The sequence below is a fragment of the Tiliqua scincoides genome, chromosome 3 (genome assembly GCF_035046505.1).
Source record: "Tiliqua scincoides isolate rTilSci1 chromosome 3, rTilSci1.hap2, whole genome shotgun sequence".
Taxonomy (NCBI): domain Eukaryota; kingdom Metazoa; phylum Chordata; class Lepidosauria; order Squamata; family Scincidae; genus Tiliqua; species Tiliqua scincoides.
This window is the reverse complement of record NC_089823.1, coordinates 1,121,710-1,146,670: the sequence shown is the minus strand read 5'-3', so window position 1 is coordinate 1,146,670 and position 24,961 is coordinate 1,121,710. Positions and strand designations below refer to the sequence as shown.

The 24,961-nt window shown below is 51.3% G+C and overlaps 2 protein-coding genes across 2 annotated transcripts; one reads left to right on the top strand and one right to left on the bottom strand.

Annotated features, from left to right (window-relative positions):
* Positions 1-7,431: 7,431 nt before the first annotated feature.
* On the bottom strand, positions 7,432-8,427 carry LOC136643933 (olfactory receptor 52K1-like). The gene has a single exon (XM_066619361.1). It carries the CDS (start codon positions 8,425-8,427, stop codon positions 7,432-7,434), a length of 996 nt encoding a protein of 331 aa, XP_066475458.1.
* Positions 8,428-13,916: 5,489 nt separating this feature from the next.
* On the top strand, positions 13,917-24,628 carry LOC136643930 (olfactory receptor 52D1-like). The gene is made up of 3 exons (XM_066619358.1): positions 13,917-13,920; positions 16,420-17,360; positions 24,560-24,628. The coding sequence occupies exons 1-3, from the start codon at positions 13,917-13,919 to the stop codon at positions 24,626-24,628; spliced, it is 1,014 nt and encodes a 337-aa protein (XP_066475455.1).
* Positions 24,629-24,961: the final 333 nt, after the last annotated feature.

Sequence of the window (24,961 nt, the reverse complement as noted above, 5' to 3'; positions counted from 1 at the left end):
CCCACCTACTCTGACACTTGCGCCCAGCAGACAGAGGTGCGACCTCGGCTACCACTGAGCAGTCAGACACAGATGCTGGCTATGGATTCCCCTCTGCTGCCAACTCTGCCAATGGGCAGAACTGAAAGGAAAGAAATTCTCCAGGAAATCCAAGAACCCGATGCAGTCATCCATTTCTCGTAATTAAACATAGGGCATCATTAACATGGAGGATGTGCGCATGGACAGTGCTTGGGGGCAGCATCTCAGGGCTCCACAAAACTGTGTAACAGTCAATCTCAATTCCCATCAAGTTAATAAGAACATAAGAACAGCCCCGCTGGATCAGGCCATAGGCCCATCTAGTCCAGCTTCCTGTATCTCACAGCGGCCCACCAAATGCCCCAGGGAGCACACCAGACAACAGACACAACCTGCCTCCTGGTGCCCTCCCCTGCATCTGGCAATCAGGTGTAGCCTATTTCTAAAATCTAAAAGTTAGAGGGGTGAAAGAAGGGAGAGGGTCCCCTTATCCTTCTTTGGGTCCGGTCCTATCCAACTTTTCAGAGCTGATGCAGCAGTGCCAGTGGGGAATGAACTGCATCCTGCTGTGAGGGGGCAGTCACAGAGGTCTCCTCAAGGAAAGGGAACATTTGTTCCCTTATCTCAGGGTGCATTGCAGCTGGAAAGTTGGATAGGATCAGGCCCTTGGAAGCTTTGCAGGGCTCCCCATGTTACGTGACCCACCCTGGCCTATTGCTAAGCAGGATATTCCTTTGGCCAGAGATGGCTGCTGGGGGCACATGGGCCACATTCCCAGAGACCTGACCCAGGTTCCAACCCGGAATACAATGAAGGAACCATGCTTTGGTTGTCTCTGTTCTGTGACCATCACTTGCCCAAAATGAATGTCCTCTCTGGGATCCGCAGCCTCATTCTGGGATATTCTGACTTCTGTGTTGTGTCTCCAGCAGTCTCCTCTGTCACTCGAGACTCTGCTGTTCCTTCTGTAAAAGCTGATCCAGGGAAAGGATCTCTGGGGTCACACGTGCACTCTGACATTCTGCCCCCCCCCCCCCACATGCAGGTTGGTGTCTGGTGGGCCCTCCTGCTCTGGCTGCAGCCAAATGCCTGACAGCATCTGGGGAGTGTTGGGGCAGCCTCCGAATCTGGATGCAGTTTTCCAGTAGCCAAGGATATGGCAGCTTTAGTGACCCTGACGACCCACCGCAGCTGCCATGCTCTGCTTCCCACCTTGTTAAATAGCTTGTTTTCTATTCGTCTAAATGTCAACCGTTGGCACTTTTTGAAGGAGCCTCCACAACACTTACCCCAGTCTTGCAGAGGCTGCCGCCTTTACTGCTTCCACCCTCTCGGGCTTGCTGCTTGATGGCCCCCTTTGGCTCATCTGTAGCAACCAGTGAGCCCTGTGCTATTTGTAGTGCTGCGAACACCCCTGCCCGTGTCACTTGGGAGCTCCAGCCTTCCCGGAGGAGGTGACTTTTTCCCTGACCAATGCAACTCTGACATGGCACCGCCCTGGTAGTCAGAAGCAGAGCAAGCCCTTTCGTAATCAGAAAAGTGCTCCCCCCATAGCCTGTTCTTGTCAAAAGACCAAAGGCACCTGAAAGACCCCATCTGAATATAAATGGAGCCTCCCTGAGCATTTCTGCAGAATGTAACTATTATCTCTTAGATTTTCCTGCCACAGATGAGATATTTGAACATTTCTGGTTCACGGCTGTTGCCTGAAAAGGCCCGAGGGGAGGCTGTTTTCTCCTGAAGAGTTTCAGGAGGTTGTCTCTGATCTCTCTGGTTCTTCTCACACCATAGATAATGGGGTCCACCGTCCAGGGCAGGGGTAGGCAAACCCCGGCCCCCGGGCCATTTGCAGCCTCGGGGACCCCCAATTGGGCCCACAGGGAGCCCCCAGTCTCCAATGAACCTCTGGCCTGTCAGAAACTGTTGGAGCCCATGGTGGCTCACAAATGCCAGTTGTGACCACCAGACGTGAGCTGAGGGCCGAATTAGAGCAAGGCTTTTTATAGACTCCAGCCTTTCCCTGAGCATTATTTTAACCCCCTCCCATTGCCTCTGTACAACTTGTGTCTCCATGTGTTTCTGGCTTGCTCTGGCTTGGTCTGCATGTTTTCATAGAATCACAGAATCATAGAGTTGGAAGGGGCCTAATAGGTCATCCAGTCCAACCCCCTGCATTAGGCAGGAAATCCTCTTAGAGCATCTCCGACAGGTGCTTGTCGAGCCTCTACTTGAAGATCTAAAGTGAGGGATTGTCCACCACCTCTCTCGGCAATCTGTTCCATGGCCAAACCGCCCTTTTTCCTGCTGTCTAATGGAAATCTCCTCTCTTGCAGTTTGCACCCTTTGGTTCCAGTTCTGCTTTCAGAGACAGCGGAGAACAAATTATTCTCTTCTTCCATATGACAGCCCTTTAGGTGTTTGAAGACAGCTCTCAGATCCCCTCTCAGTTTTTTCTCTGTGCAAGAGATGTGTGTGGCAAACCGTTCATAGTTCTCATAATTCTCATGCCTGTATTAGAGTTCTCATGTGTTTTATAAATAAGCTCAGTAAAATTCTGCTTCTAATATATTCATTTATGTAAATTTATTCAAATTTGAAATGTAAATTAACTATTTTTTCCTGGCCCCCTACACAGTGTCAGAGAGATGATGTGGCCCTCCTGCCAAAATGTTTGCCCACCCCTGGTCCAGGGAACAGCAGGTAGAGTGCGCTGATCAAGTTGTGGATGTTTCGGGAGGCAGATTTGGCTAGAATCTGAAGACAACAGATGAGGAGAGGCGGGAGGAGCAGCCCATGAGGATCCAGTGGGTCCTGCAGATGTGGAAGGCTTTGTGATGGATGTTGCCTGATCCTTGAACATGCAGAGAGTTCTGATGCTAGTGCTATTGTGAGGACCTTTGCAGAGAAGGGGTGTGTTGCAGCTACAGGCACTGCAGGCCGTTGTCTTCACACTCATATTGTGATTTACGTACATTCAGATCTATGTTTAGATTGTGCAAGGATGTAACTGGTGCAGCCTCCCTAGGCCCCGTGCATCACAAAGGAAGGGTGGGATACAAATAAATGACAGTGGCTTGCCTGGTCATCTCCAGCCCTTCCTGTTGAGCCTCCTTGTGGGAGGCATCGCTCCATCACCGAGCAGGCAGTGTCTGGAAATGGTTGGCACACCTGTTGTCCTGGCCATGTGTGCACAGCTGTGCCCAGCAGGGGTACAGCTTTTAAGGGATCTGCACCCAATCTACTTTCCTGCTACTTTCCCCCAGGAAAATTTGGCAGTCAGGGATGGGGTCCGGGTGACATCCCAAGCGGTGTTCCTGATAAAGACTCTGCATCTGTGTTTAAGCCCTGTGTTCACTGGCTGTGTGAAAAGGAGGGCCGGTTTGTATGGCCAATGACAAAGATGTCCTGAGAACCCTGCAGGGAGGTGGCCCAACCATGTAGCCACCTGAGGTGTTCATGTGGTGCGGCACCCTTGGAAGGCGGTGAACGGATGCACCCCCTGCCCACCTGTCCTTGCCCTCTCCAGCCCACCACTACACTGGGCACTCCGGTTCTCTTTCAACTTAGTGGGAGTGAGTCAGAAAAGGATTGCGGCAGCAGCTGGAGGAGAAAAAGAGAACCAAAAGCTGCCTGGGCTGCAGGTCACCCTCCCCACCCATGAGGTGCTTAACAGAGCATTCCAAGGAAGAAGGGAGAGGCCATTGGGAGCCTGTACTGCCCCTGCTCTGATGAGGAGTGCTACACACAGCTTCCCCTCTCCTTGGATCTGGCCTGATACCCGTCCAGTGACTTCCTTGAGCACAAAGCAACAAGCCTGATGCCACTTTCCTGCTGGATCTGCCTGGGATGTCCCCATCTGCCAGAACCGTGGGGAAAATCCTCGTCATTGTCTCTCCTTTTCCCTCCCTCATGTTGCAGCTCAGAGGATTTCATGAAGACCACATTGGAGGCCTGCATAGAATAGACACCCCATGTGCCTGACAAGGGAGCCAGGAGTCCCCGAGGATCAGGGCACCCGTTCTTCCTCCTTCGAGTCCCCTGCCAAAGAACACACCAAAATCCTGGGGAGGTGCTCTTCTCTGAGCCCCTGATGGATGAAGCATGCCCTCTTCTCTTGCCTCTCCTGTTTTTGCTGAGTCTGAGAGTTAGACAAGAAGAGGCAGAAAACTCCTTAGTGGTGCAAAGGCAAAGTGACAATTGCAGGCCTGCCCTTGGATGCCTGCTCCTTAGGGCAGTGCTTCTCACACATTTAGCACCAGGACCCACTTTTTAGAATGAGAATCTGTTGGGACCCACCAGAAGTGATGTCATGACCGAAAGTGACATCATCAAGCAGGAAAATTTTGAACAATCCTAGGCTGCAATCCTACCCACACTTAACCAGGAGCAAGTTTCATTGCTATCATTGTCAAAAGAATATACATAGTTGCTTGTTAAAAGTACAGGTCTGTAACTTTCCCCCAAATATGTACAGTCACATACCATGGTAGCATGAAGTCTAATATGTTAAAAATAAAATATTGAAAAGAATGGGGACCCACCTGAACTTGGCTCACAACCCACCTAATGGGTCCCAACCCATCATTTGAGAAACACTGCCTTAGGAGATTTTTGGCAACAGTATTTGCAGCAGTGAGAGTTCTTGCCAGGGAATCTAGCCTAGAAAAGAGACGCCTGAGGGGGGGGGGCATGATTGAGACATACAAAATTATGTATGGGAAGGATAAAGTGGATAGAGAGATGCTCTTTACACTCTCACATAACACCAGAACCAGGGGACATCCACTAAAATTGAGTGTTGGGAGAGTTAGGACAGACAAAAGAAAATATTTCTTTACTCAGCATGTGGTTGGTCTGTGGAACTCCTTGCCACAGGATGTGGTGATGGCGACTGGCCTGGACGCCTTTAAAAGGGGATTGGACAAGTTTCTGGAGGAAAAATCCATTATGGGTTACAAGCCTTGATGTGTATGTGCAACCTCCTGATTTTAGAAATGAGCTTAGTTAGAATGCCAGATGCAAGGGAGGGCACCAGGATGAGGTTTCTTTTTATCTGGTGTGCTCCCTGAAGCATCTGGTGGGGCCGCTGTGAGATACAGGAAGGTGGACTAGATGGGCCTCTGGCCTGATCCAGTGGGGCTGTTCTTATTTTCTTAACCTGGTGACAAGTCTCACAGTGCTGCTTAAGAGAGGACAGCTTGATTGGAAACGGAAAACTCCTGAATCACTAACTTCTGGTCAGGAGGGGGAAGGGCAGATTGCCTTAGAGCAGCATTTGTCCCCTGCTGTCGCACTTTCATGGCCCACCACCACCAATGGAAGTGACTGGTGATGGCGTCTTCACCAGTTTCTTCCAGAGTGGGAGACCAGACACAACGTGACAGACACTGAGCAAAGTCTCAGGGTGGGCAGAGGGCATTTTCAAGCATGCATAAAGTGCACTCTGGAGCTCTGCCCACCGAGTTGAGCCTCTTACTGCTGCTTGGCATGTTGCATTGCTGGTTTTGCTGCCACGCGGTGGGGGTCTGGGGGTCATGCACATACCACCAGGCACCACCTCAAATACCACCAGTGGTACAAGTACAACTGGTGGAGAAACACTGCCTGAGAGATAAATTGGCCAGTGAGAAGATGGCAAGGCAGGTCCAGCCTTCTCATTGGTTGGAAAGGATCACCAGGTAACTCAGAAGAGTCAGACCTTCTTCTTCACTCTTGGTGCATTTTGGATGCAGGAGGGGGACCTGTCCGGGACCCAGGCCCACAGACTTAGTGGCCTGGGGTGCGGGTTAGAGAATAGGAGCTTGGTGTTTGTGGTTTTATTCTGTTTGTATTTACAATTGTATTCCTGCGCACTAATTTTATGCAACCAAACTGTGGCTATTTCTTTAATAAAGCAATTTTTATCACAACAATAGAGTTCCATTGACTATTGTGGATTTTTCTTGGGTTCCTCTAAATCCGGCCCAGCTGCTTGCCGCCTTCCAGCAGAACTGTACCTAGAGGGGGTGCAAATCACTCCGTTTTGCACAGCACCTCACTGAGGCTTGCAAGCAGCCCCTCCCCTTCGGAGCCATCCATTTCGCCACCATTTTGCTTCAGCGGCCTGGAATGGCTTCAAAGGGGAGAAGGAAGGGCTGCTTACTCGCTATGGTGAGGTGCTGTGCAAAACCTAGTGTCCCCCCCCAGCTATGCTTCTGGCTACCAGAGTGGCACTCGGCCTATCAGGGTCTTGAGAATAGACCCCTAATATAGAGGGCGGCAGGAACGGTGAAAAGCCCGGACCCCATGTGGGTCTCCCGTCTGTTGGGGGTCTTTTTAAGAGCCGTGTACACAGAAAGGACATAGGCACCGAGGCAGGTGAGGCACACAGTGAGTGCAAGTGTGATACCCAGCCCAGGCTCTGAAGAACCAAGAAATGGGAGGCGGTTGAACAGAGATGAGTGGGAAGTGTGCTCTGGTCACCTGGTGGGCCTTCAAGCCAGTGATCCAGTCAGAAGCCCCAGTGTAGAGGAGTGTAAAGGAAGCCATGAGGAAAGCCTCCTGTCCTGGGAAGTGACTTTTGCCAGCAGAGCTTCACCGGCACCCTGACAATGTGACAGGACTGGATGAGCAAGGATGGGCTGACCTGGTCCCAAGGCAGTTGTCCAGAACAGCCACGTTTGATTGGCAGCAGCTCTTAGGGGTCTCAATTAGAACAGAAGCAGCTACTCAGAAAGAGGCACATCTTGAACCCCGTAGCCTAAGAGCCTCTTTGCTGGAGGAACCGCCTGGGATGGCACCTGCGGCTTGGAAAGTGCACAAGGCTCCCTTCGGTGATAGCCCCTCTCCTCAGACTGTCTGGGTTAAGAGCTATGTGGATGTTCCTTATTAATTTTGATCCTGCCTGGAGGCGATGTCACAAATGGAACCTGGGTCGTGGACAGCAGCTGTTTTGCTGTGGAAAGCTATCTTCATCCCTGCCCTGCCCTGCCCACTGGGCAATTGGGACAACTAACTGGATGTAGGGTTAGCACAGGGGTGGCCAACACACAGTACACCACGTGCCACTTTTCATGTAGAGAATCTTGAACATGCCACTCCACCAGTAGTGCACCAAGGGTAGGGCAGCAGGCCCTGGGTGTAAAATGTGCCACTGAGTGGCTGGTAGACCTGACCCTCTGGGGAATCTCCAGGTTGGCACCAGGTCTACCCATCATTTCGAGCGGCTGCTCAAAGCCAAGGGTAGACGTAATCTCTGCCTCGAGATACCTAGGGTACCCAAAAGGTAGACATGGTTTCACCAGGGGATATTGAGGCAGAGGGCCCCACAGTGTGTCACTAGTGGCATGCGTGCTTCAGGTTGGCCACTCCTGGGTTAGTGCAGATGACTTCTAAGCAGGTGAGCATTTCTTCTTCCACATAGAACCAAAATTAACATGCATTGCTGGAAGATGTTGCTTTAAAATTCCTGTGAGGAGGACATATTCTCTGGCAGAGTTTCAGGAGGTTGTCCTTGATCTCTTTCATTCTCACACCATAGATAATGGGGTTGACCGTCCAGGGGAGCAGCAGGTAGATGGCGCTGATGAGGTTGTGAATATCTTGGGAGGCATTCCTGGCTAGGCGGAAGACAATAGAGGAGGAGAGGCGGGAGGTGTAGACAAGGAAGATGACCATCAGGTGGGTCCCACAGGTGTGGAAGGCTTTATGACGGACACTGCCAGGTGAGATCTTCAAGGCTGTGTGGACAATTTTGCTATATGAAGTTAAGAGGAAGCTAAGGTTGAAGATCATGAAGATGCATCTCAGTGCCAAACCAACTGTTTTGTTTATGGAGATGTTCCCACAGGACAACCTCATGAGGGCCATGTGCTCACAAGCAAAATGGCTGATGACACTGGAACGGCAGAATTGCACCCGAGAAGCCAGGATCACCACTGGACCGACAATGGTGATGCTCCACATCACAGAGGCAAAAATGAGCAACGCCAGAAGTTTGCTGGTCATGATGTCCGGATAGTGCAGCGGGTGACAGATGGCCACGTACCTGTCCAGAGCCATCATGAACAGTGTGTTGCAGTCCAAGGCTGTGGAAAAGTAAATGAAGAACATCTGGACAAGGCAGGAGGTGAGGGAGATGCGACTGATCCGGAACATGAGGCTCAGCAGCATTTTAGGGACAACAGTCACGGTCCCACAGATGTCGACTGCAAAGAGGAATGCAGTGAGCAGGTGCATGGGGGAGTGGAGGCTCTCCTGCGACCTCACAGTGTAGATCAAGGCAGAGTTTGCCGTGATGATGAAGAGAAACAGGCCGAAGAAGGGTATGGCCAGGAAGTGCCTGGACTCCTGCACACCAGGGAAGGGACGCAGGAGGAACTCTGTGTAGGAGATGTTAGCGATTCCATTCTGGCTCCCCGCTCCCATCTCCTGGTGGCTGGTTGGGAGTGGTGCCCAAAGCAGACAGGAGTTCAGTCTGAGGAGAAAGAAGAATTACTTTGTTTTCTCTTGACAATGGAGGGGGGATGGGACTCAGGCTGCAATCCTATCCACACTTACCTGGGAGTAAGCCTCGTTTACGATAATGGGACTTACTTCTGAGTAGACATGCATAGGATTGGGCTCTTGGAGTGCAATCCTAGGCACTCTTTGGGCTGTGGCAAGTCACTTGCGCCAGCCCAGGACTGTCACAAACATGCTGTAAGAAAAGTTTGTGCATCCTTGTGAGTCAGGGAGGCTGGTGCAAATACGTGTGCTGGCCTCCCTGTGCCAGATCTCCGCTAGTGATGGGTGAGTTTGCACTGGCCAAGTCGGCTGGTGTGGGGGTCTTGGGGACAGGGGGAGGGCGGGCGGCAGGTGGGCCCTTGCGTGGCCCAGTGCCGAGTGGGGTGTGGGGCCAGGATCTGGCACTGTGGCTGGATCCTAACCCCACCCCCCCAGGTGACCCAGCTCAGAGCCAGGCTGCTTGGATCTGCACCACCTCTTTAGGTGCTGCTGCCGTGTTACCTGGAGTCGGGGCCGTGCAGAGCTGGATAGAGACCTGGGCCAGATGGGAATGTAGGCCCCATTTCAAACTGTACATTTCAAGTACTTTTGCAATCAGTGCTGTATGCAGATGAGTTAAGTCTGTGGCCTTTTCAGCCACACTAGACGCTGTTCCAGAACCACCTTTCAGAGCGCGATACCATAGTTTTTCGAGACTGAAGGTTGCCAACTAACCTAAGTCTGGGTATATGCATGTACATGTGGTTTTTGTCACAAAAATCATTAGTACCTTTTTTTTTTTTACGGTTTTGCAGGCACGAGGAGCCCTGCAACCCCCAGAACTGCAGTAAGTAGAAAACCCACCTCCCGTCCCCAGGAGCAGCAGGATCCTGGGGATCGTGCTGCTGCCTTTCCCCCCTCCCCGCCCTTAAGCAGGGCATTGGCCAGTGCTTCCCAGGCTGGTGGGTCGCAACTCACCAGTTGGGGAACTTAAGTCTGGAGAAAGGAAGGAGGCAGGGCCTACTGGAGCACTGGGGATAGGATCCAGATGCTTCCTCTCCTGCACTTGAACTGCCCCCCAGTTTGGCCCACTCCTCCCAATCACCCACAGCCTGCCCCTGCTGCCATCTGAGCTGCCCTGGTGCAGCCTGGTTGTATGTGGGAAGCCACTGGCTGTTTCCACTGGAGGCTCCTTGGTGCTTTGCAGCAGAATGCTGTTTGCAGTGGTGCCACACTATTTACAACAGTGGAACATGAATTCTGTGGTCATGAATGGTGGACTGGATGGGCCGTTGGTCTCCTATGAACATGGTGGTCTGGCAGCAATAAAATAACTCAGTGCACAAGGGAGAAATTTGTCATAACTAATTGCAGCATCAGAACAATAAATACACAATAAGATTGGGGAGGATCATGAATTGAGAATATATATAATCTATATGGACTTCAGAACGGCATTCAAACAGGTCCCCAGCGACATTTCTGTAAATGTTCAAGAAACGTGACCAGTCTGGAGGGTGACTGAATATCAGCGGGCAAAAGGGAGCGATGAATGGATTGACATCAACATGGAAGATACCAGATGTGCTTTGCAAACACATTCACCTTTTAAATCTTAACTAGCTGGTCTGGATTCAGCCCCCCCCCCCCACATACAGTATCTGTGAAAACAACAAAGCGCAAAACGGTGCCGAGGGCTTTCCTGCCTTTGCCAACAGCACAGGTGGCCCATCAGGATGAGGACCCAGACCAGCCCCCCTCCCCCTGTGATTCTGGTATGGAGGGCCTGGTCTGGTGCTCATTGGCTTAAGAGCACATCTTTGCACAGCTCAAATGCACTTTGCCTCATCAATGTCTTCAAGATAGAGCAGGAAGAACTTCCAAGCGTTGCTGGAAGCGCTAAGCAGATCTCTTGCCATGGTGCCACCAGAAGCAGGAAACCAGACAGGGGGCGCGAAGCCCCTCCACCCAAAGTCGTCCTGAATCTTACCTGTCCAGTCTCATCTCTGGAAAAGCCCACCTTCTGCCCCCAGGCCTGCTCAGTTCCCCTCATAATTTCCCCTCTTGTCCCCCCTCAGGTCCCCTCAAACTTTAGCTTGACTCACAAAGACTCTGGAGCACTGGAAGGAGCCAGGAGACTCTGCAGTGTGAGGCTCCTTCTGTTGCAAGACATGTGTTTAAGTAACACATGAGAGGGTCCTCCCTGGAGACCTTGCCCAGGCTGTGTCCTTGTGGGTTTGACTTGCTGCAATTGTCCCAAGTGGGCTCGATCAGTGGAAGTTTCCTAGACTGGACATGAATACAGTGGAGGATCTTAGGAGCATCTTAGGAGATTTTCAGAATGCCAGGTATGGAATTCCAGTCTAGAAAAAAGGCGCCTGGGGGGGGGGCGCATAATTGAGACATACAAAATCATGCAGGGGGTGGGTAGGGGGATGTTCTTTACCTCTCACATGACACCAGAACTAGGGGACATCCACTAATACTGAGTGTTGGGAGACCAGTGTGTAATTAGTCTGTGGAACTCCTTGCCACAGGCTGTGGTGTTGGCATCTGACCTGGATGCCTTTCAAAGAGGATTGGACAAATTTCTGGAGAAAACGTCCATCACAGGTGACAAGCTGTGATGAGTCTGTGCAACGTCCTGATTTTAGAAGCAGGCTACCTCAGAATGCTAGATAGGAAGGAGGGCACCCGGATGCAGGTGTCTTGTGTGCTTCCTGGGGCATCTGGTGGGCCACTGTGAGATACAGGGGGCTGGACTAGATGGGCTTTTGGCCTGATTCAGCCAGGCTCTTCTTACATTCTTATGTAATATCACAGAAATACAACATTAGAATTGGGAACATTTTAGAGGTTATCTAGTCCAACCCCTAATATCCCTGGCAGGGGGCCAACCAGCCTCTGCTTGAGAACCTCCAGTAGGGGTGAGCCCCCTGCCACATAAGGCAGGCTACCCCAGTGCGGGGCATCTCTCATAATTCGAAATTCTTCCTCCTGTCTGGCCTGATGGCCCAGTTGTGTTTCAACACTGCGCTAATGGACACCAGTGTGATACCAATAATGGCCAGAGCCCACCCAGGCAACACCAGTGCAGCCCCTCCAACAGCCTTGGCACTGGCCTTCCCAGTAACACCCCACTGTGGACATCCTGATGCAGCCCACCACCTGTGGAGCTGTGTCTGGGCATCAGTGTATCATCCATGTGACATCCACAGAGATACTCACCATACCCAGCAGGCAGCCAGAGAAGCACCTCCAGAGTGAGCTGAGCAGGGACTGGGGCAGGTTCAGGACCACTGAGAGGCCAGTGCGGAGGGGACCCCCCACCAGCTATGAGGAATGAGCAACAGGCAGCCCCTCTAGTTGTGGGGAGATGCCCCAAGGACAGCACCCACCAATATGACTCAAGGATACCACAGCACCCCAACTCCCTTGAGAGGGGCTTGTATGTCAGGGTGGGTGTGCTGTGATTGTCTCTGAGAGGGATTTTATCAGGGGGTACAAAGTTCCTTTTGGGCCCCTTCCCCTCTTTCATCTGATCCCTGGAGAGACGGCTCCAAGGGCCAGGTGCCTCACAGGGCTGAAGCCACTTCTGGGCATTTTTTCCTGTTCTGATGTCATCTCAGTCAGCTGCAGAAGGCCCTTCTGAAATCTCCAGGGTTGCTTTCCGTAGCCACCTGGCTGTCTTTGGACCCTAGACCCAGGAGTGAGCAGGGGGAGAACTGCAGGGCGCAGTCTGGGGCCCAGCTGTCTTCCTTTGGGATTTCCAGGAGTGAGGTGGGGTGGGACCAGACAGACAGACGTACGTGTGCAGGTTGCCAACCTCCTCTCACCAGTCCTTGCAGTCTCATTGCCCTGGATCCTTCTGCCTCCCTGGGGTTGATGCTAGTGGTCAAAATGGTGAAAACCTGGCTATTTTCAAATAATGAACATCGTGTTACATACCATTTGATTCAGAATTTAATGCAAAATTGCAATGAAACAAACCGTGTCAAAATATCTATATTATATCAAACCTTCTAGCCAAATAGCCAGAAAATAAAAACAACGGCGTTAAGTGACAAAAACGGGATTTCCTGATCAGTCATTGTTAAGTCTGTGTTCTGTGAGAGCCAGAAACACAGCTAACGAATTGGTTCAGGGACAGGTGCAGGCTGCTGAGTCAGCTGAATCATCCAGCTCTGTGACTACCACACCCTGGGTGTAACCAAGCCTACACCGATTGGCTGTCCAAACTACTTAAGGGTTAGTATGCTGAACCTCCAGTGCAGTAGTAGGAGTGTAGTAGGAGATAACTGTTGAACTGCTGCCAGAGACTTTGGAGGCTGGATTTATGTATGTATATGTTGTTACTGACCGTGGACTGAACTTTGACTGTGTATTGTGGGAAGCTGATTTGGATTTGTTATCACTGGACCGACTGCTCATCGTGCTGACTTGGACTGTTTACTGACTACTCTACTTGTGATATCCCTTGCTCTGAAATACAACTGCTGCATTTAAAGTATTCTGCTGTGTATGCTGTTTTGTGCACCCTGCTCACACTGGGAAGAAACCAAGGTTCCACCACCACCACTATATCCTCCTTAACCTTAACAGTCATAACTGGCCAATGAGACTGATTGCCCTGAAAGCCAATTAGGTGTTATCATGACACAGCAGGGAACAATAAGGTGTTAACAAGAGTCTGCTCCCATTTCCATGTATCATAAGATAGTTACCTGCTGAGGCCCTTCTGCAAGTGGTGCTCCTCTTGTAGGTAGCAGGGAGAGAATAACTGTCCCTCTTCATCCCAGCAGTGTCTCTAACCAATGAGGGACACACTTTTTATTTATTTATTTAATTTTGATTTCATTGTAGAAGGGAGCGACTAAATCTTCTTTGATCCCAGGTAGCAGATGGACGCCTTTGCTCTGCCACTGGCTGGGGGGAGGCAGCAGAGCAAGTGGGCGGAGAGCTCCTGGGGGTGTGGATTTCCCCCCCATTTCCACTTCTTTAAAAGCCCAGGCATGACATCACTTTGGGGGCATCACTGTGAGCTTGGCCTCAGGCTACATAATCATTAGCTACTCCACTGCGTCAGCCCTGGATCTCCTCTAGAGTTGTTTTCTTGCAACCGGGTTGCCCAGGGACTCCTGTGGGGGCACCGCTGACCAGGCAGCAACTGGAGAGAAATCTCTGGCCACACCGGAAGGCCCCACACTCCCCCAGGGAGAGATTCTCTGCTGACCAAAGCTGGGGAGGTGGCACGGCTGTGCCAGGGATATAGACACCCTCTTGGAGCCAGGCTGGAGAGGCGGCCTGCTTGGACTCCTTTCTCAGAGGGGACTACAGGGGATGGGGGCTTCTTCAGCCTGCAGCCAAGAGAACCCCACAGAACAGCATACCCCCTGATCAGATTCTGCTGGGCTGGGCTCTGGACCACCACCATGGGTGAGTGCGCTTAGCCTGCTGGAAGTGCACGCGCTCAAGAGGTGCACGTTTGCACGAGAAAAGAGCTGGTGTGGGAAGGCTGGTGTGCCCTTCCCCAAATGCCTCTCCACTGGAGACTGCAGCCCCCCCCAGCTGCTCTGCTAGTGTCCGTTGTCCACCTTTTCCCTGTGCTGCACTGCCTGCTCCTCACTCCTCCTCCACCAGCTCTGCAGGCTCCCCATCAACGCCCAGGCTCCCCTTGGCAAAGGTGCACGACTCAGATGGGCCCAAGGCCATCAATACACGGCCGGTTCAAGAGGGACACACGTTGTGGCACAGAGACACCTGCGGGGGACCTTCTCAGCTCCCTTCCGTTCCAGGGGGCCGCCATGTGCTCGTGCCCCACTTCTCTGGGTGGTGGGAATGTCTGGGGCGCCACAGTGTCGGGCTTCTGGTTTCCTCTGAAGGAGGCTGTGACCGGTGGTGCTTCTGGGAAAGAGGCAGCACATGCACACACGGGGGGAGCCACAGCGTGCAGGGTCCTGGGTCACAACTAATTTAGTTTTCCTTGGTTTATTTTTCAAATATTTATACCTCCTTTCCTCCAAGGAGTTCAGGGCGGTGTCCGTGGTTCCTCCCCTCCTTTTGTCCTCACAACAATCCTGCGAGGTCGGTGAGGCAGAGAGAGAGTGACTGCAAGCATGTGCTGCATCCTGTGGAGGGGAGGCAGTCATGGAAGCCTCCTCAAGGGAAGGGAATGCAAGTTCCCTTATCCGGGGGCTGCGTTGCAGTTTCATCGGTGCTGGAAAGCTGGGTACAGCTGGTCTCTCAGGCAGTTGGGAGCTTCCTGAGTTCATTCTTGTGGAGCAGCTCAGTGGCTACTCCTGAGAGCTTTAAGCCATTGCTGCCCAACGTATATGCAACAGGGATGTACACCTGTGGGCTGGCCAGAAATGGGTTGAACTGGGGTGGGAATGGAATTTGCATGATTTCCTGTCAATAAGAACATAAGAACAGCCCCACTGGACAGGCCATAGGCCCATCTAGTCCAGCTTCCTGTATCTCACAGCGGCCCACCAAATGCCCGAGGGAGCACACCAGATAACAAGAGACCTGCATCCTGTTGCCCTCCCTTAATAGCACTTTGCATACAAACTTGGACTGAAAAAACACAAACAGTCCGGATTTTGGTTTTTAAAACCAAAAATACTACCCCCTTGAACATGTAAATTTGGGCATCAAAGGTGAAATGCATGAAAATGTTCCTCAGTCATAAAGTATAGACCCTGGAGAAAGTCTCAGTGGAGTGTCTTGAAGTGATATTCACTGAATATCAAAATGATAAGGCCACACCTGGAGTATTGCATCCAGTTCTGGTCACCACATCTCAAAAAGGAAGTAGTGGAAAAGGTGCAAAAGAGAGCAACTAAGATGATTGCGGGGCTGGGGCACCTTCCTTATGAGGAAAGGCTACGGCGTTTGGGCCTCTTAGCCTAGAAAAGAGGCGCCTGAGGGGGGACGTGATTGAGACATACAAAATTATGCAGGGGATGGACAGAGTGGATAGGGAGATGCTCTTTACACTCTCACATAACACCAGAACCAGGGGACATCCACTAAAATTGTGTGTTGGGAGGGTTAGGACAGACAAAATAAAATATTTCTTTACTCAGCGTGTGGTTGGCCTGTGGAACTCCGTGCCCCATGATGTGGTGATGGCGTCTGGCCTGGATGCCCTTAAAAGGGGATTGGACAAGTTTCTGGAGGAAAAATCCATTACGGGTTACAAGCCATGATGTGTATGTGCAACCTCCTGATTTTAGAAATGGGTTATGTCAGAATGCCAGATGTAGGGGAGAGCACCAGGATGAGGTCTCTTGTTATCTGGGGTGCTCCCTGGGGCATTTGGTGGGCCGCTGTGAGATACAGGAAGCTGGACTAGATGGGCCTATGGCCTGATCCAGTGGGGCTCTTCTTATGTTCTTATGGCCTGAGATTGCTTGGAATTCATGGCTTAGCCAGGATTTGAACCTGGATCTTCTAGATCCAGCTCCTGAACTTCCTACACCATCCTGGCTCTCTAATGGCACCTCAACTGAATTCGGCGATGAAAGGCCGGCTGAGGCAGGAGTGAAGGTGCACCAAAGTGGACTTAAAGTGCTCCTTTGGTCTCTGTTTATGCCCCCCGGCCTCTCTCCCCCCCCACCTGCTTTCCTGCAGCGGCTCCTCCTTGCTGAGTGCAGGGGCAGCCCAGTTGCTTTCGCTTCCCCCCCCCCCGCCCGCTCTCTCAACAAGCTGCACTCACTGAGGATGTCCCTGCAGCACCTACAGTGTGTTCTGGCGCTGCCCCCACCTGGGTAAGGGGGTGTGGGTACAGGGGTGACTGGGCAGGAACTCTCCCATCTCCACCTTCTCTTGACCCCACAATCAGGGGGCATTTGGCACAGGTGTGGGGCCTTGCTGGAGGCTTTCCAGCCACAATAACAAGAAATCCTGTGCTTTGTTCTTGTCTGCATGCAGGATTTGGAGACCCTCCGCAGCAGCGCGTTCTTGCAACAGCAGGCGCCAACCTCTCCCTTCCTCGGCCCCTCTTCTTTCTGCTGACGGGTGTCCCAAGCCTGGAGGCGCTGCACGGCTGGCTCTCCGTCCTCTTCTGCTCCATGTTCCTGGTAGCTCTTCTGGGCAACGTGTCTGTTGCTCTGGTGGTGGTGAGAGAGCAGGGCCTCCATGCGCCCATGTACAACTTCCTGGCCATGCTGGCCCTCAACGATGTCGCCCTCTGCCTGGTCATTGTCCCCCAGATGCTGAGCATATTCTGGTGGGGGGCCCAGGAGATTTCCTTCCATTGCTGCCTCACACAGATGTTCTTCATCCATGCCTTCTTTCTCTCGGAGTCCGCCATCTTGCTAGCCATGGCCTTTGACCGGTATGTGGCCATCTGCCAGCCCCTGAGGTACACGGCCATCCTGTCCAACAGGGCTGTTGGCAAGATTGGAGGAGGCCTGGTGGCCAGGAGCGTCTGCGTGGTGATGCCCGGAGTCTTCCTTCTCCAGAGGCTCCCCTACTGCCGGACGAATGTGATCCACCACACCTACTGTGAAAACATGGGCATTGCCAAGCTTGCCTGCGCCGACATCACCATCAACAGTGTCTATGGCCTGAGTGCCGCCTTCCTCACCACCGGTTTGGATGCTGTCTTCATCACCGTGTCCTATGTCCTCATCCTTAGGACAGTGTTGAGGCTCCCATCCAGAGACGCGCAGCTCAAGGCTTTTGGCACCTGTGGAACCCACACCTGTGTCTTTGGGGTCTTCTACACTTTGGCCTTTTTCTCCTTCTTCACCCACCGCTTTGGCTCCAACATCCCCCACCATGCCCACATCCTCTTGGCCAACCTCTACCTCCTGGTGCCCCCCACCCTCAACCCCATTGTCTACGGCGTGAAGACGAAGGAGATCCGAGTGCGAGCCTTGGGCCTTCTCTGTCAGAAGGAGAGTGCCCGTGGATTCAGGGACTGAGAAGGGGTGTCATCAAACTGTGGTTTCATGTAGGTCTTTACTTTCCTTCCATTGGTATTAGAGAAGTTGGGATTCCTCAGGAGCAAAGGACCCAGGTGAGCAGGATTGGGCTAATTAGAAAGAGAATAAAACCCTGTGGAGAAGGGAACTTTGTTGCCTCCTTGGTTGGATGGGATCTGGAGCAGCAGCAGCAGCAGCAGCAGCAGCAGCAGCAGCAGCAGCAGCAGGACTGTGAGTGAAACTATTTCTGACTGCATTTGGTTTTTAATCTTTTCTTGGCAAGTTCATAAAAGGGTTTTGCCTGAGGGGGAGTCCTGCAGGTTCAGGAGCCTCCTTTATTTTGTAGTGCTTTAGTTAACTGCATATTGAATTTATATTAAAGTTTTTAATTGTTAATTGGATCCTAATAAATCCTGTGTTTCATGTTCCCTTTTGTTTGGATCTTATTGAGAACCCTGAGATTATTACTCCCTTCCTTTAGAGCAGGGGTGTCCAAGCCTTTTGGCAGGAGGGCCACATAATCTCTCTGACACTGTGTCCGGGGCCGAGGAAAAAAATAATTAATTTACATTCAAAATTTGAATAAATTTACATAAATGAATATAGTAAAGATGAACTTATATGAATGAATGAAGGACTAGCAATAGCTCAAGGCCTATAAAAGGCCTTGCACAAAGCAAGGCCGGCCTTTCTTTTGCTGCCGCTATTGCATCACAGACATGAAACAGCAAGCATTGGAGGGAGCCCTCATCCCACAGCTCACTTGAGAGGCCAAACAGTCGTCCTCACACTGAGAGCAGTTGTGTCGGGCCGGTGTGGGCTCCAACAAATCTCTGGAGGGCCAGAGGTTCATTGGAGACTGGGGGCTCCCTGAGGGCCACATTGAGAAGCCTCAAGGGCCACAAGTGGCCCCAGGGCAGGTGTTTGGGCACACCTGCTTTAGAGGAACCAACATGAACCCTGACATGGTGTCAGAAGTGGGGATCATGAATTTTGATAATTATTGATAAATCTTTTTGTGAACAGGTTGAGAAAAGGCAAAAGTTGTTTGTTTATTTATTTTAGCTTCGGGACTAATTGAATAGTGATAACGAGAGGCCATGTATGTTCTTGCGCAACGGCAAGATTATACAAGAAAGGCTACTACCACATGGAAACCAAATACAAAAAGTTCTCGCTATGGAAGATAGAACAAATGAGGGTAATTGTTTATTGGGGTCACCTGGTAGTAGTGGAGGAACTTCTCTGACAGTTGAACAGATGAGGCTCCAGTTTGAGTTAAAGAAGCTGGAGCTGGAAGAAAGACGCTTTGTAGTGGAGATGGAAGAGAAGCGTCTGGCCGCGGAGAGAGAGGCGGAGCAGCGGCCGCAGAGAGAGAGGCAGCTAGGGAATTGGAGAAATTGCATATGGATCATGAGCTCGAGCTGGAAAAACTCAAATATGGGTCTTCCTCCTACTCATATGTTTCAGGAGTTGTAGCACCGGAGCTTAGGAAATTTTGCACATACCATTCAGGTGATGATGCCGAGACATTTATGGCCAATTTTGAACAGGCCTGTAAGATTATGGAATCAATGAGGGACACTATTTGAAATTCCTCCGGCCACAATTGAGTGGGTCTTTGGAAGATGTGGCAGTTGGGTCTTAGAAATCGAAATGACTGTGCCATTTTTCAGGACAATGTTAGATCTTGATTGGGCTTAACTGCAGAATGTTGTAGGAGGAAGTTTCGTACCCTTAGGCGGAGAGCCCAAGAACCTGGGCCACAAGTGATGCACCAACTTGGTCGGGCTTGTGATTTGTGGGTAAAAGGAGCAGAAGCAGAAACTTGGGAAGACTTACTTGATCTTATTAAGATTGAACAACTTTTGACTACTTTACCAGAAGAAATACGATGACCATTGATAGATAAGAAATTCACAACCCTTGAGGAAGTGGGGATTTTGGCAGAGTATCGAACAGATCTTGGGGGGTCAAGTTAGATGGAGTGGAGACACTTGGCCTAGGGAGGAGAGACGGTCACCCCATCAAAGGGAAAGTGGTTCTTCCCATAGAAATTATTTAATTACATCAGATAGGACAAGGGGGGCAACAAACTCGCATTTTGGGGAAAGGCCAACCTCTCGGTGTTATAAGTGTAATGAGTTGGGACATATTGGAGCAAATTGCCCCAGAAATTCATCAAGGGTGCAGACCAAGAGTCCAACTGGTGCTGTTCCTACAGAGATACCACTTGGGGCAGAATCCCAGTCTTATTCAGAAGTTATTCCTCCTAAATATCGCCATAGAGTGGTAGTGAGTGGACAAGTTACCACAGCTTGGAGAGATAGTGGAGCAGTAATATCAACTATACATGCTGAGTTGGTTAAGCCTCATCAGATTATTCAGGGAGCTGTTCAAACGTTGTTCCCATTTATGAGTAAAAAGTTGATGTTAAAGAAGGCTCGAGTGCCTATTCAATATAATGAATGGACTGGAGAGTGGGATTTTGCTGTTCATGAGGGGCATTCAGCACCTATGAAGCTTGGGAATGATTTGGCTGATTATGTAGAAGGAGAGCTAGCTAGAGTGAGGGTGCTTACCTGTAGCCAGGCCCAAGCTCTCAGCCAATCAGTCTCAGGCTCTGCTGAGTCAATTGGCAACAAGGGGCAAAGCAGGAATGGTGATGTTCTGGTGGAATTGGATACTCCTGGCCTGCCTGTTGCTGTTCCTGGACTTGTCAGTCCTTTAGACATAGCAACTGTGGAGCTTGCAGCATCAACTGCTTTTAAAGCAGAGCGAGAACAAGATGCAAGTCTAGCAGCAGCTTGGCAACAAGTAGAAATCCTGGTATATCTGTGATAATGGGGCATTATATTGGGAATCCTTTCCGGAAGGGTATAAGGTGGGGTGGCAACCTCAGAGGTGGTTGGTTGTACCAGTTTGTCATCGGTTGAAGTTATTGAGTTTGGCCCAATGATGGTCATGTAGGAGTAAGTCTAACCAAAGATAGAGAGGGACAGCGGTTTTATTGGAAAGGGTTACGTGCAGATGTTAATCGTTATGTCCAATCATGTATGGTGCGTCAAACTGTAGGTAAGGCTCAGGATAAGTGTAAGGCTCCTCTACAACCTACAAGTGGGACATTCTTAGTGTAGCAGACTTTGGAAAGAGTAGTTGTGAGACTGGGAACAATTGGGGTTTGTAGATTCCAATTTTTCCCCCTTTGAGAGCAAACATAAAGGTTGTTGCTCTCAGTGGGAAAAAAAAGGAATCTAGAGGGGGAATGTCATGAAACTGTGGTTTCATGTAGGTGTTCACTTTCCTTCCATTGGTATAATAGTTGGGTTTCCTCAGGAGTAAAGGACCCAGGTGAGAAGGATTGGGCTTATTAGTATAGAGAATAAAACCCTGTGGAGAGGGAACTTTGTTGCCTCTTTGGTTGGTATGTATTCAATTAGTCAGAGAGAGAGAGAGAGAGAGAGAGAGAGAGAGAGAGAGAGAAGGAGTTTGCCAAATACCAGGGCATGGCAAAATGGTGCAGGAAACAGAAGGATCACAAAAGTGGTCTGGTGTCCCACAAATCATGGCCACTTAAAAGAGACCTGTGGATTCAGTGCAGGTCTTAATGGGGTGGAGACGAGCTTCAAGCTCTGGAAGTGCCCCATTAAAACAGACGCCTTGAAAGAGAGGACTTTGCATTTTGTGGCTGATAAGCAGACTTCTGGCACAATCCTCCTGGCGCCGAGCACCACCAGAACAAGTGTTCCAGTGGCGCTGGGCACTTTCCGTCTTTCGCAAAAGGCAGCACGCCAAAGGGCACGGCTGAGCCGCCACCACAGCAGTGAGCAGCTGGCTCCGCACACCAGTGACTCTGGACGCCCGCTGGCGCTGGTGAGTCCACGCAGGAGTGGGAGGGAGGCAGGGCAGGGGAGGAACGGGGCTGGGCGGGCAGATCAGGGCGAGAGGGGTCTGGCATCGGTGGCCCAAACCTGGTTCCCTTCCCAGCACGGATCTGTCTTCCTCTGCCAGCAAGCTCGCTGGTCCAGGCCTGAGCAGACCCACTGGGCTGGCAAGGGCTTGCCTGGGGCACGAACACACCAGCCTTGTCCAGAAAAGGCCTCCAGTGGCCAAAACTCCCCCACGGGATGTAGCAGGTGCCAGGTTAAGCACTGTTTCATTGCCACCCAGGGAGTGACGGTGGGTTGGGCAGTGGGTGTAGGTCCAGGGTACTGCCTGCACCTCAAGGAAACTCGGGGCTCAATCCTGTCCCACTTTCCAGTGCTGATGCAGCCCTCTGTGGGGAATGGCGGGCAGTCAGGAAGGCCTCCTCCGGTCAAAGCACGTCTGTCTCCCTGCCTCAGGGCTGCATCTCTGAGAAACCCAATGGCAGCCCCTACCACCAGCAGGAAAAGGCACGGGGTAATAGCTGGGGAAGGGGGGAGGCTGACCAGAAAGCTTGCCTGACAAGACCCCAAGCAGGATCCAAGCTCCCATCCAGTGGAGGCTGCTGGGCTGGTCCGAGAGAGCCCTGGGTCTGAATTCGGGCCCAATCAGGACTCCTCCCTCTGGCAGGCCCTCCCCCCTTGAGCCTGAGCTGTCAAACAGACCCAGTGGCCTCCGTCCCGCCAGAACCTTCTTCTTTGTTTGATGCATTAGTTAAATCTGCAGCCCACTTTTCAGTGTCAGAAAATGCTCAGAAAGGAGCACAATTAACACACACAAAATCTCTGAGAGTTGAAACAAAGCATGATCTTAAATTGTAACAACAAGCAGAAAAGAGCAGTTGCAACATAATCTGGCACATGAAATAGTTCTCATTCGTGTGTGCCTTTTATGCATGTTTAAATGCACTGCAGGTACTGAGTCTAAGGCCAGTGACAACAGCATATCTTGTTATACGTGTTGTGAGGGACAAGAGGTTGTTTGGGCCAAGTGCTCCCTTGGTGCGCCAAGCAGCCCTTCACCTGGTTCCCGTTGCAAAGTTCCCCTTCAAGGGGCCCGAGAGCATCAGGCCCAGGCCACGTTCTGGAATCTGACTGGGACTCTCCCTGAGAGGGGCTTATATGCTGGGGTGGGTGTGTTGTGATTGGCTGCCCAGTGCACTCTGGATCCTCTGCTCTGCCTGGTGAATCGGATGGGCTTTCTCTTTCTTGGACAGATGCTGTGCTGGGCCCACAACCTGACAAGGTCAATGGTTTACACAGGGGGTTTTGAGAACTTCACAGAAGAAGATTGCTCTGAGGCAGGATCATCAAGAAAAGGAAGGATTCTCCTTATGAATATTTCATACTTGGGGGGGGGGGGCAGGGAGAGGTCCTATGTACTTGCTATGTACCCAGCTGGAAAGAGGGGATTCTGGGGAGGAGGAGGATGGAAGGGTAGCCTGAGATGAGCAATCTGCATACCAAAGAGGTCATGGCTGGGAAAAGGAGAGTGGATCCCCTCCCAGCCGCCCCTAGCTGGCTCCCTAGCTGCATTGCCCCCTCCTGTGTGTTATGCCTGCTGCGCATGGTTGTTGCCCCCAACTCCACTTCCAGCACTGCTTACCCAGTGAAACAGCTGCACGGAGTACACCACACACACACACACACACACACACACAGAGTCTTCATTCAGCCCAATCTCTCTGACTGATTGACACAGAGAGATTCAGATTTCACACACTTGACTTAATATTTCAAAGACTAAAATACTACACTATCACAGTCCAATCTGTTCTTGGGACAGAATTACAAGGAAATGCTTTTACAAAGACAGGAGCGCGAAGAAGATGGGGGTCCCAAGGAGCAGTGGGTCAGGCCCCTCCTTCCTCTTCTGATGGGTGGCTCTTTCTTTTCTCATCATACATTTTGTTTTTGGACAATTTCTCAGCATTTACAAACATGGAAGGAAGCAGCAGAAATGGAAAGCGCCAAGCGACCGACCAGGAAATACCAAAGTCCCCAGAAGCACCAGGCTGCTGCTGCTGCTGCTCCCCCCGCCAGCTGCTCAAAATACCTTGTCAATGTCAAGGAAAAAACAGGGCTTGGGGGTGGGGTGGGAAGAGGGGCTGGCAAGGGAGAAGGACTTTCTTTCCAGGGATCCTGGCAGTGCTCGTGCCCACTGCTGCCACTGAAATATAGAGGCCAATTTCTACTGCGCATGAGGCCTCCTGAACTCCAACTGCAAGGCTGGAAGTTTGCGAAAGGAGATTTGGCACTGGGGAGCCTCCGGGGAGGTCTGGTGCTATGCAGGGCGCTTTACGGTGTGTTGGGCTCTGCTTATAACGTATGCAAGGAATGAAGCACTCCTGACGCTCCACAGCACCCAGTGAGGAGCTGGAGCTAGAAGCAGTGGCATAGCTAAGGGGGTGCAGGGGGTGGCAGTTGCACCAGGCATCAAGCTTAGGGGGGCAGCAAGCTGAGCTAAGGCAGTTTTTTCAAGTGGTGCCCCTCTTATATTTAGCAGGGGGAGAATAACCATCCCTCTTCACCCCAGCACAGTGTCTCAAACCAATCAGGGGCACACTTTTTATTTATTTACTTAATTAAATTTGATTTTGTCTGGCGGGGGGGGGGCGCTACAAATCTTCTTTGACACCAGGTAGCAGAGAGATGCCTGGCAGCCCAATTCGAAGCTGCAACAGATAAATGAAAACCAGACACTTGAGGCAAAGCACTGCTGGTGGTCTGGCTGGAGAGGGGGCAGGTGCCTGCTGTGCTGTGATCTTTCTGAGCCCTCCTCCTGCAGGCCTCCACCTGAAAAGGGCTGTCAACAACTGTTATGAGGTGTCCGGAAGAACCGACATTGCAGCAGCGGCTGCTGTTGGAAAGAGGGAAGCCGCCACCCCCAAAAGTTTCCAATGAAGCCGGTGACATGAGCTTCACCTGGACGAAGGCAACCTCTGGCCTTTGGTTCCTGACTCCTGACCACGGCCTCATGTGGTTCACTTCTTCATTTGTCATGAAATGAACAGGCACCTCCTGTGCCCTTCCAACATGACCGCATCTTCTTCCGGTCAAGCTGATGGTGCTGTCAAGTCCCTGAGAAGTCTATTCCACCTGGTCTTCACCTCACTAACCTCGCAAATGCCTTTCCCATTTGGCAGTGACATTTTCAAGGAAAGAGGGAACAGGCAATGGGATGAATCTGCGCATGGCATCTTTGTACCAGCCTCTCAGGACACTCTGGTTGACACGCTGCAGAGGAAGGGAGCAAGAAGTTTATGCCATGGCTCTCTGAGACACTAGGAAGCGAACTGCTGTTGACAGTCTTGGATGATGCTGGATGGCCTGGCTTGATCCCTGGACTGTCATGACTGCTTCCCCAAGACATGAGCTTTGATCACATGCCTGGAGCGGGAATACCGCCTAAAACTGGCTTGGGCAGAACCCCTTTCCTTGAGCCTCCCTCATCAGTGGTTTGGAGGCATCATCGTCTTTCCTTGTGTTCACTGAAGGAATACTCTCTGCACTGAGCCTGGACAGAGTTGAATTTCCTTCTTGAGCCGCACTCATTAGTGGTTCCTGTGGCAGACAGAGAAGCATTTGAGGGGGCAAAGTGCTTCCCATCCTCCAGATTTT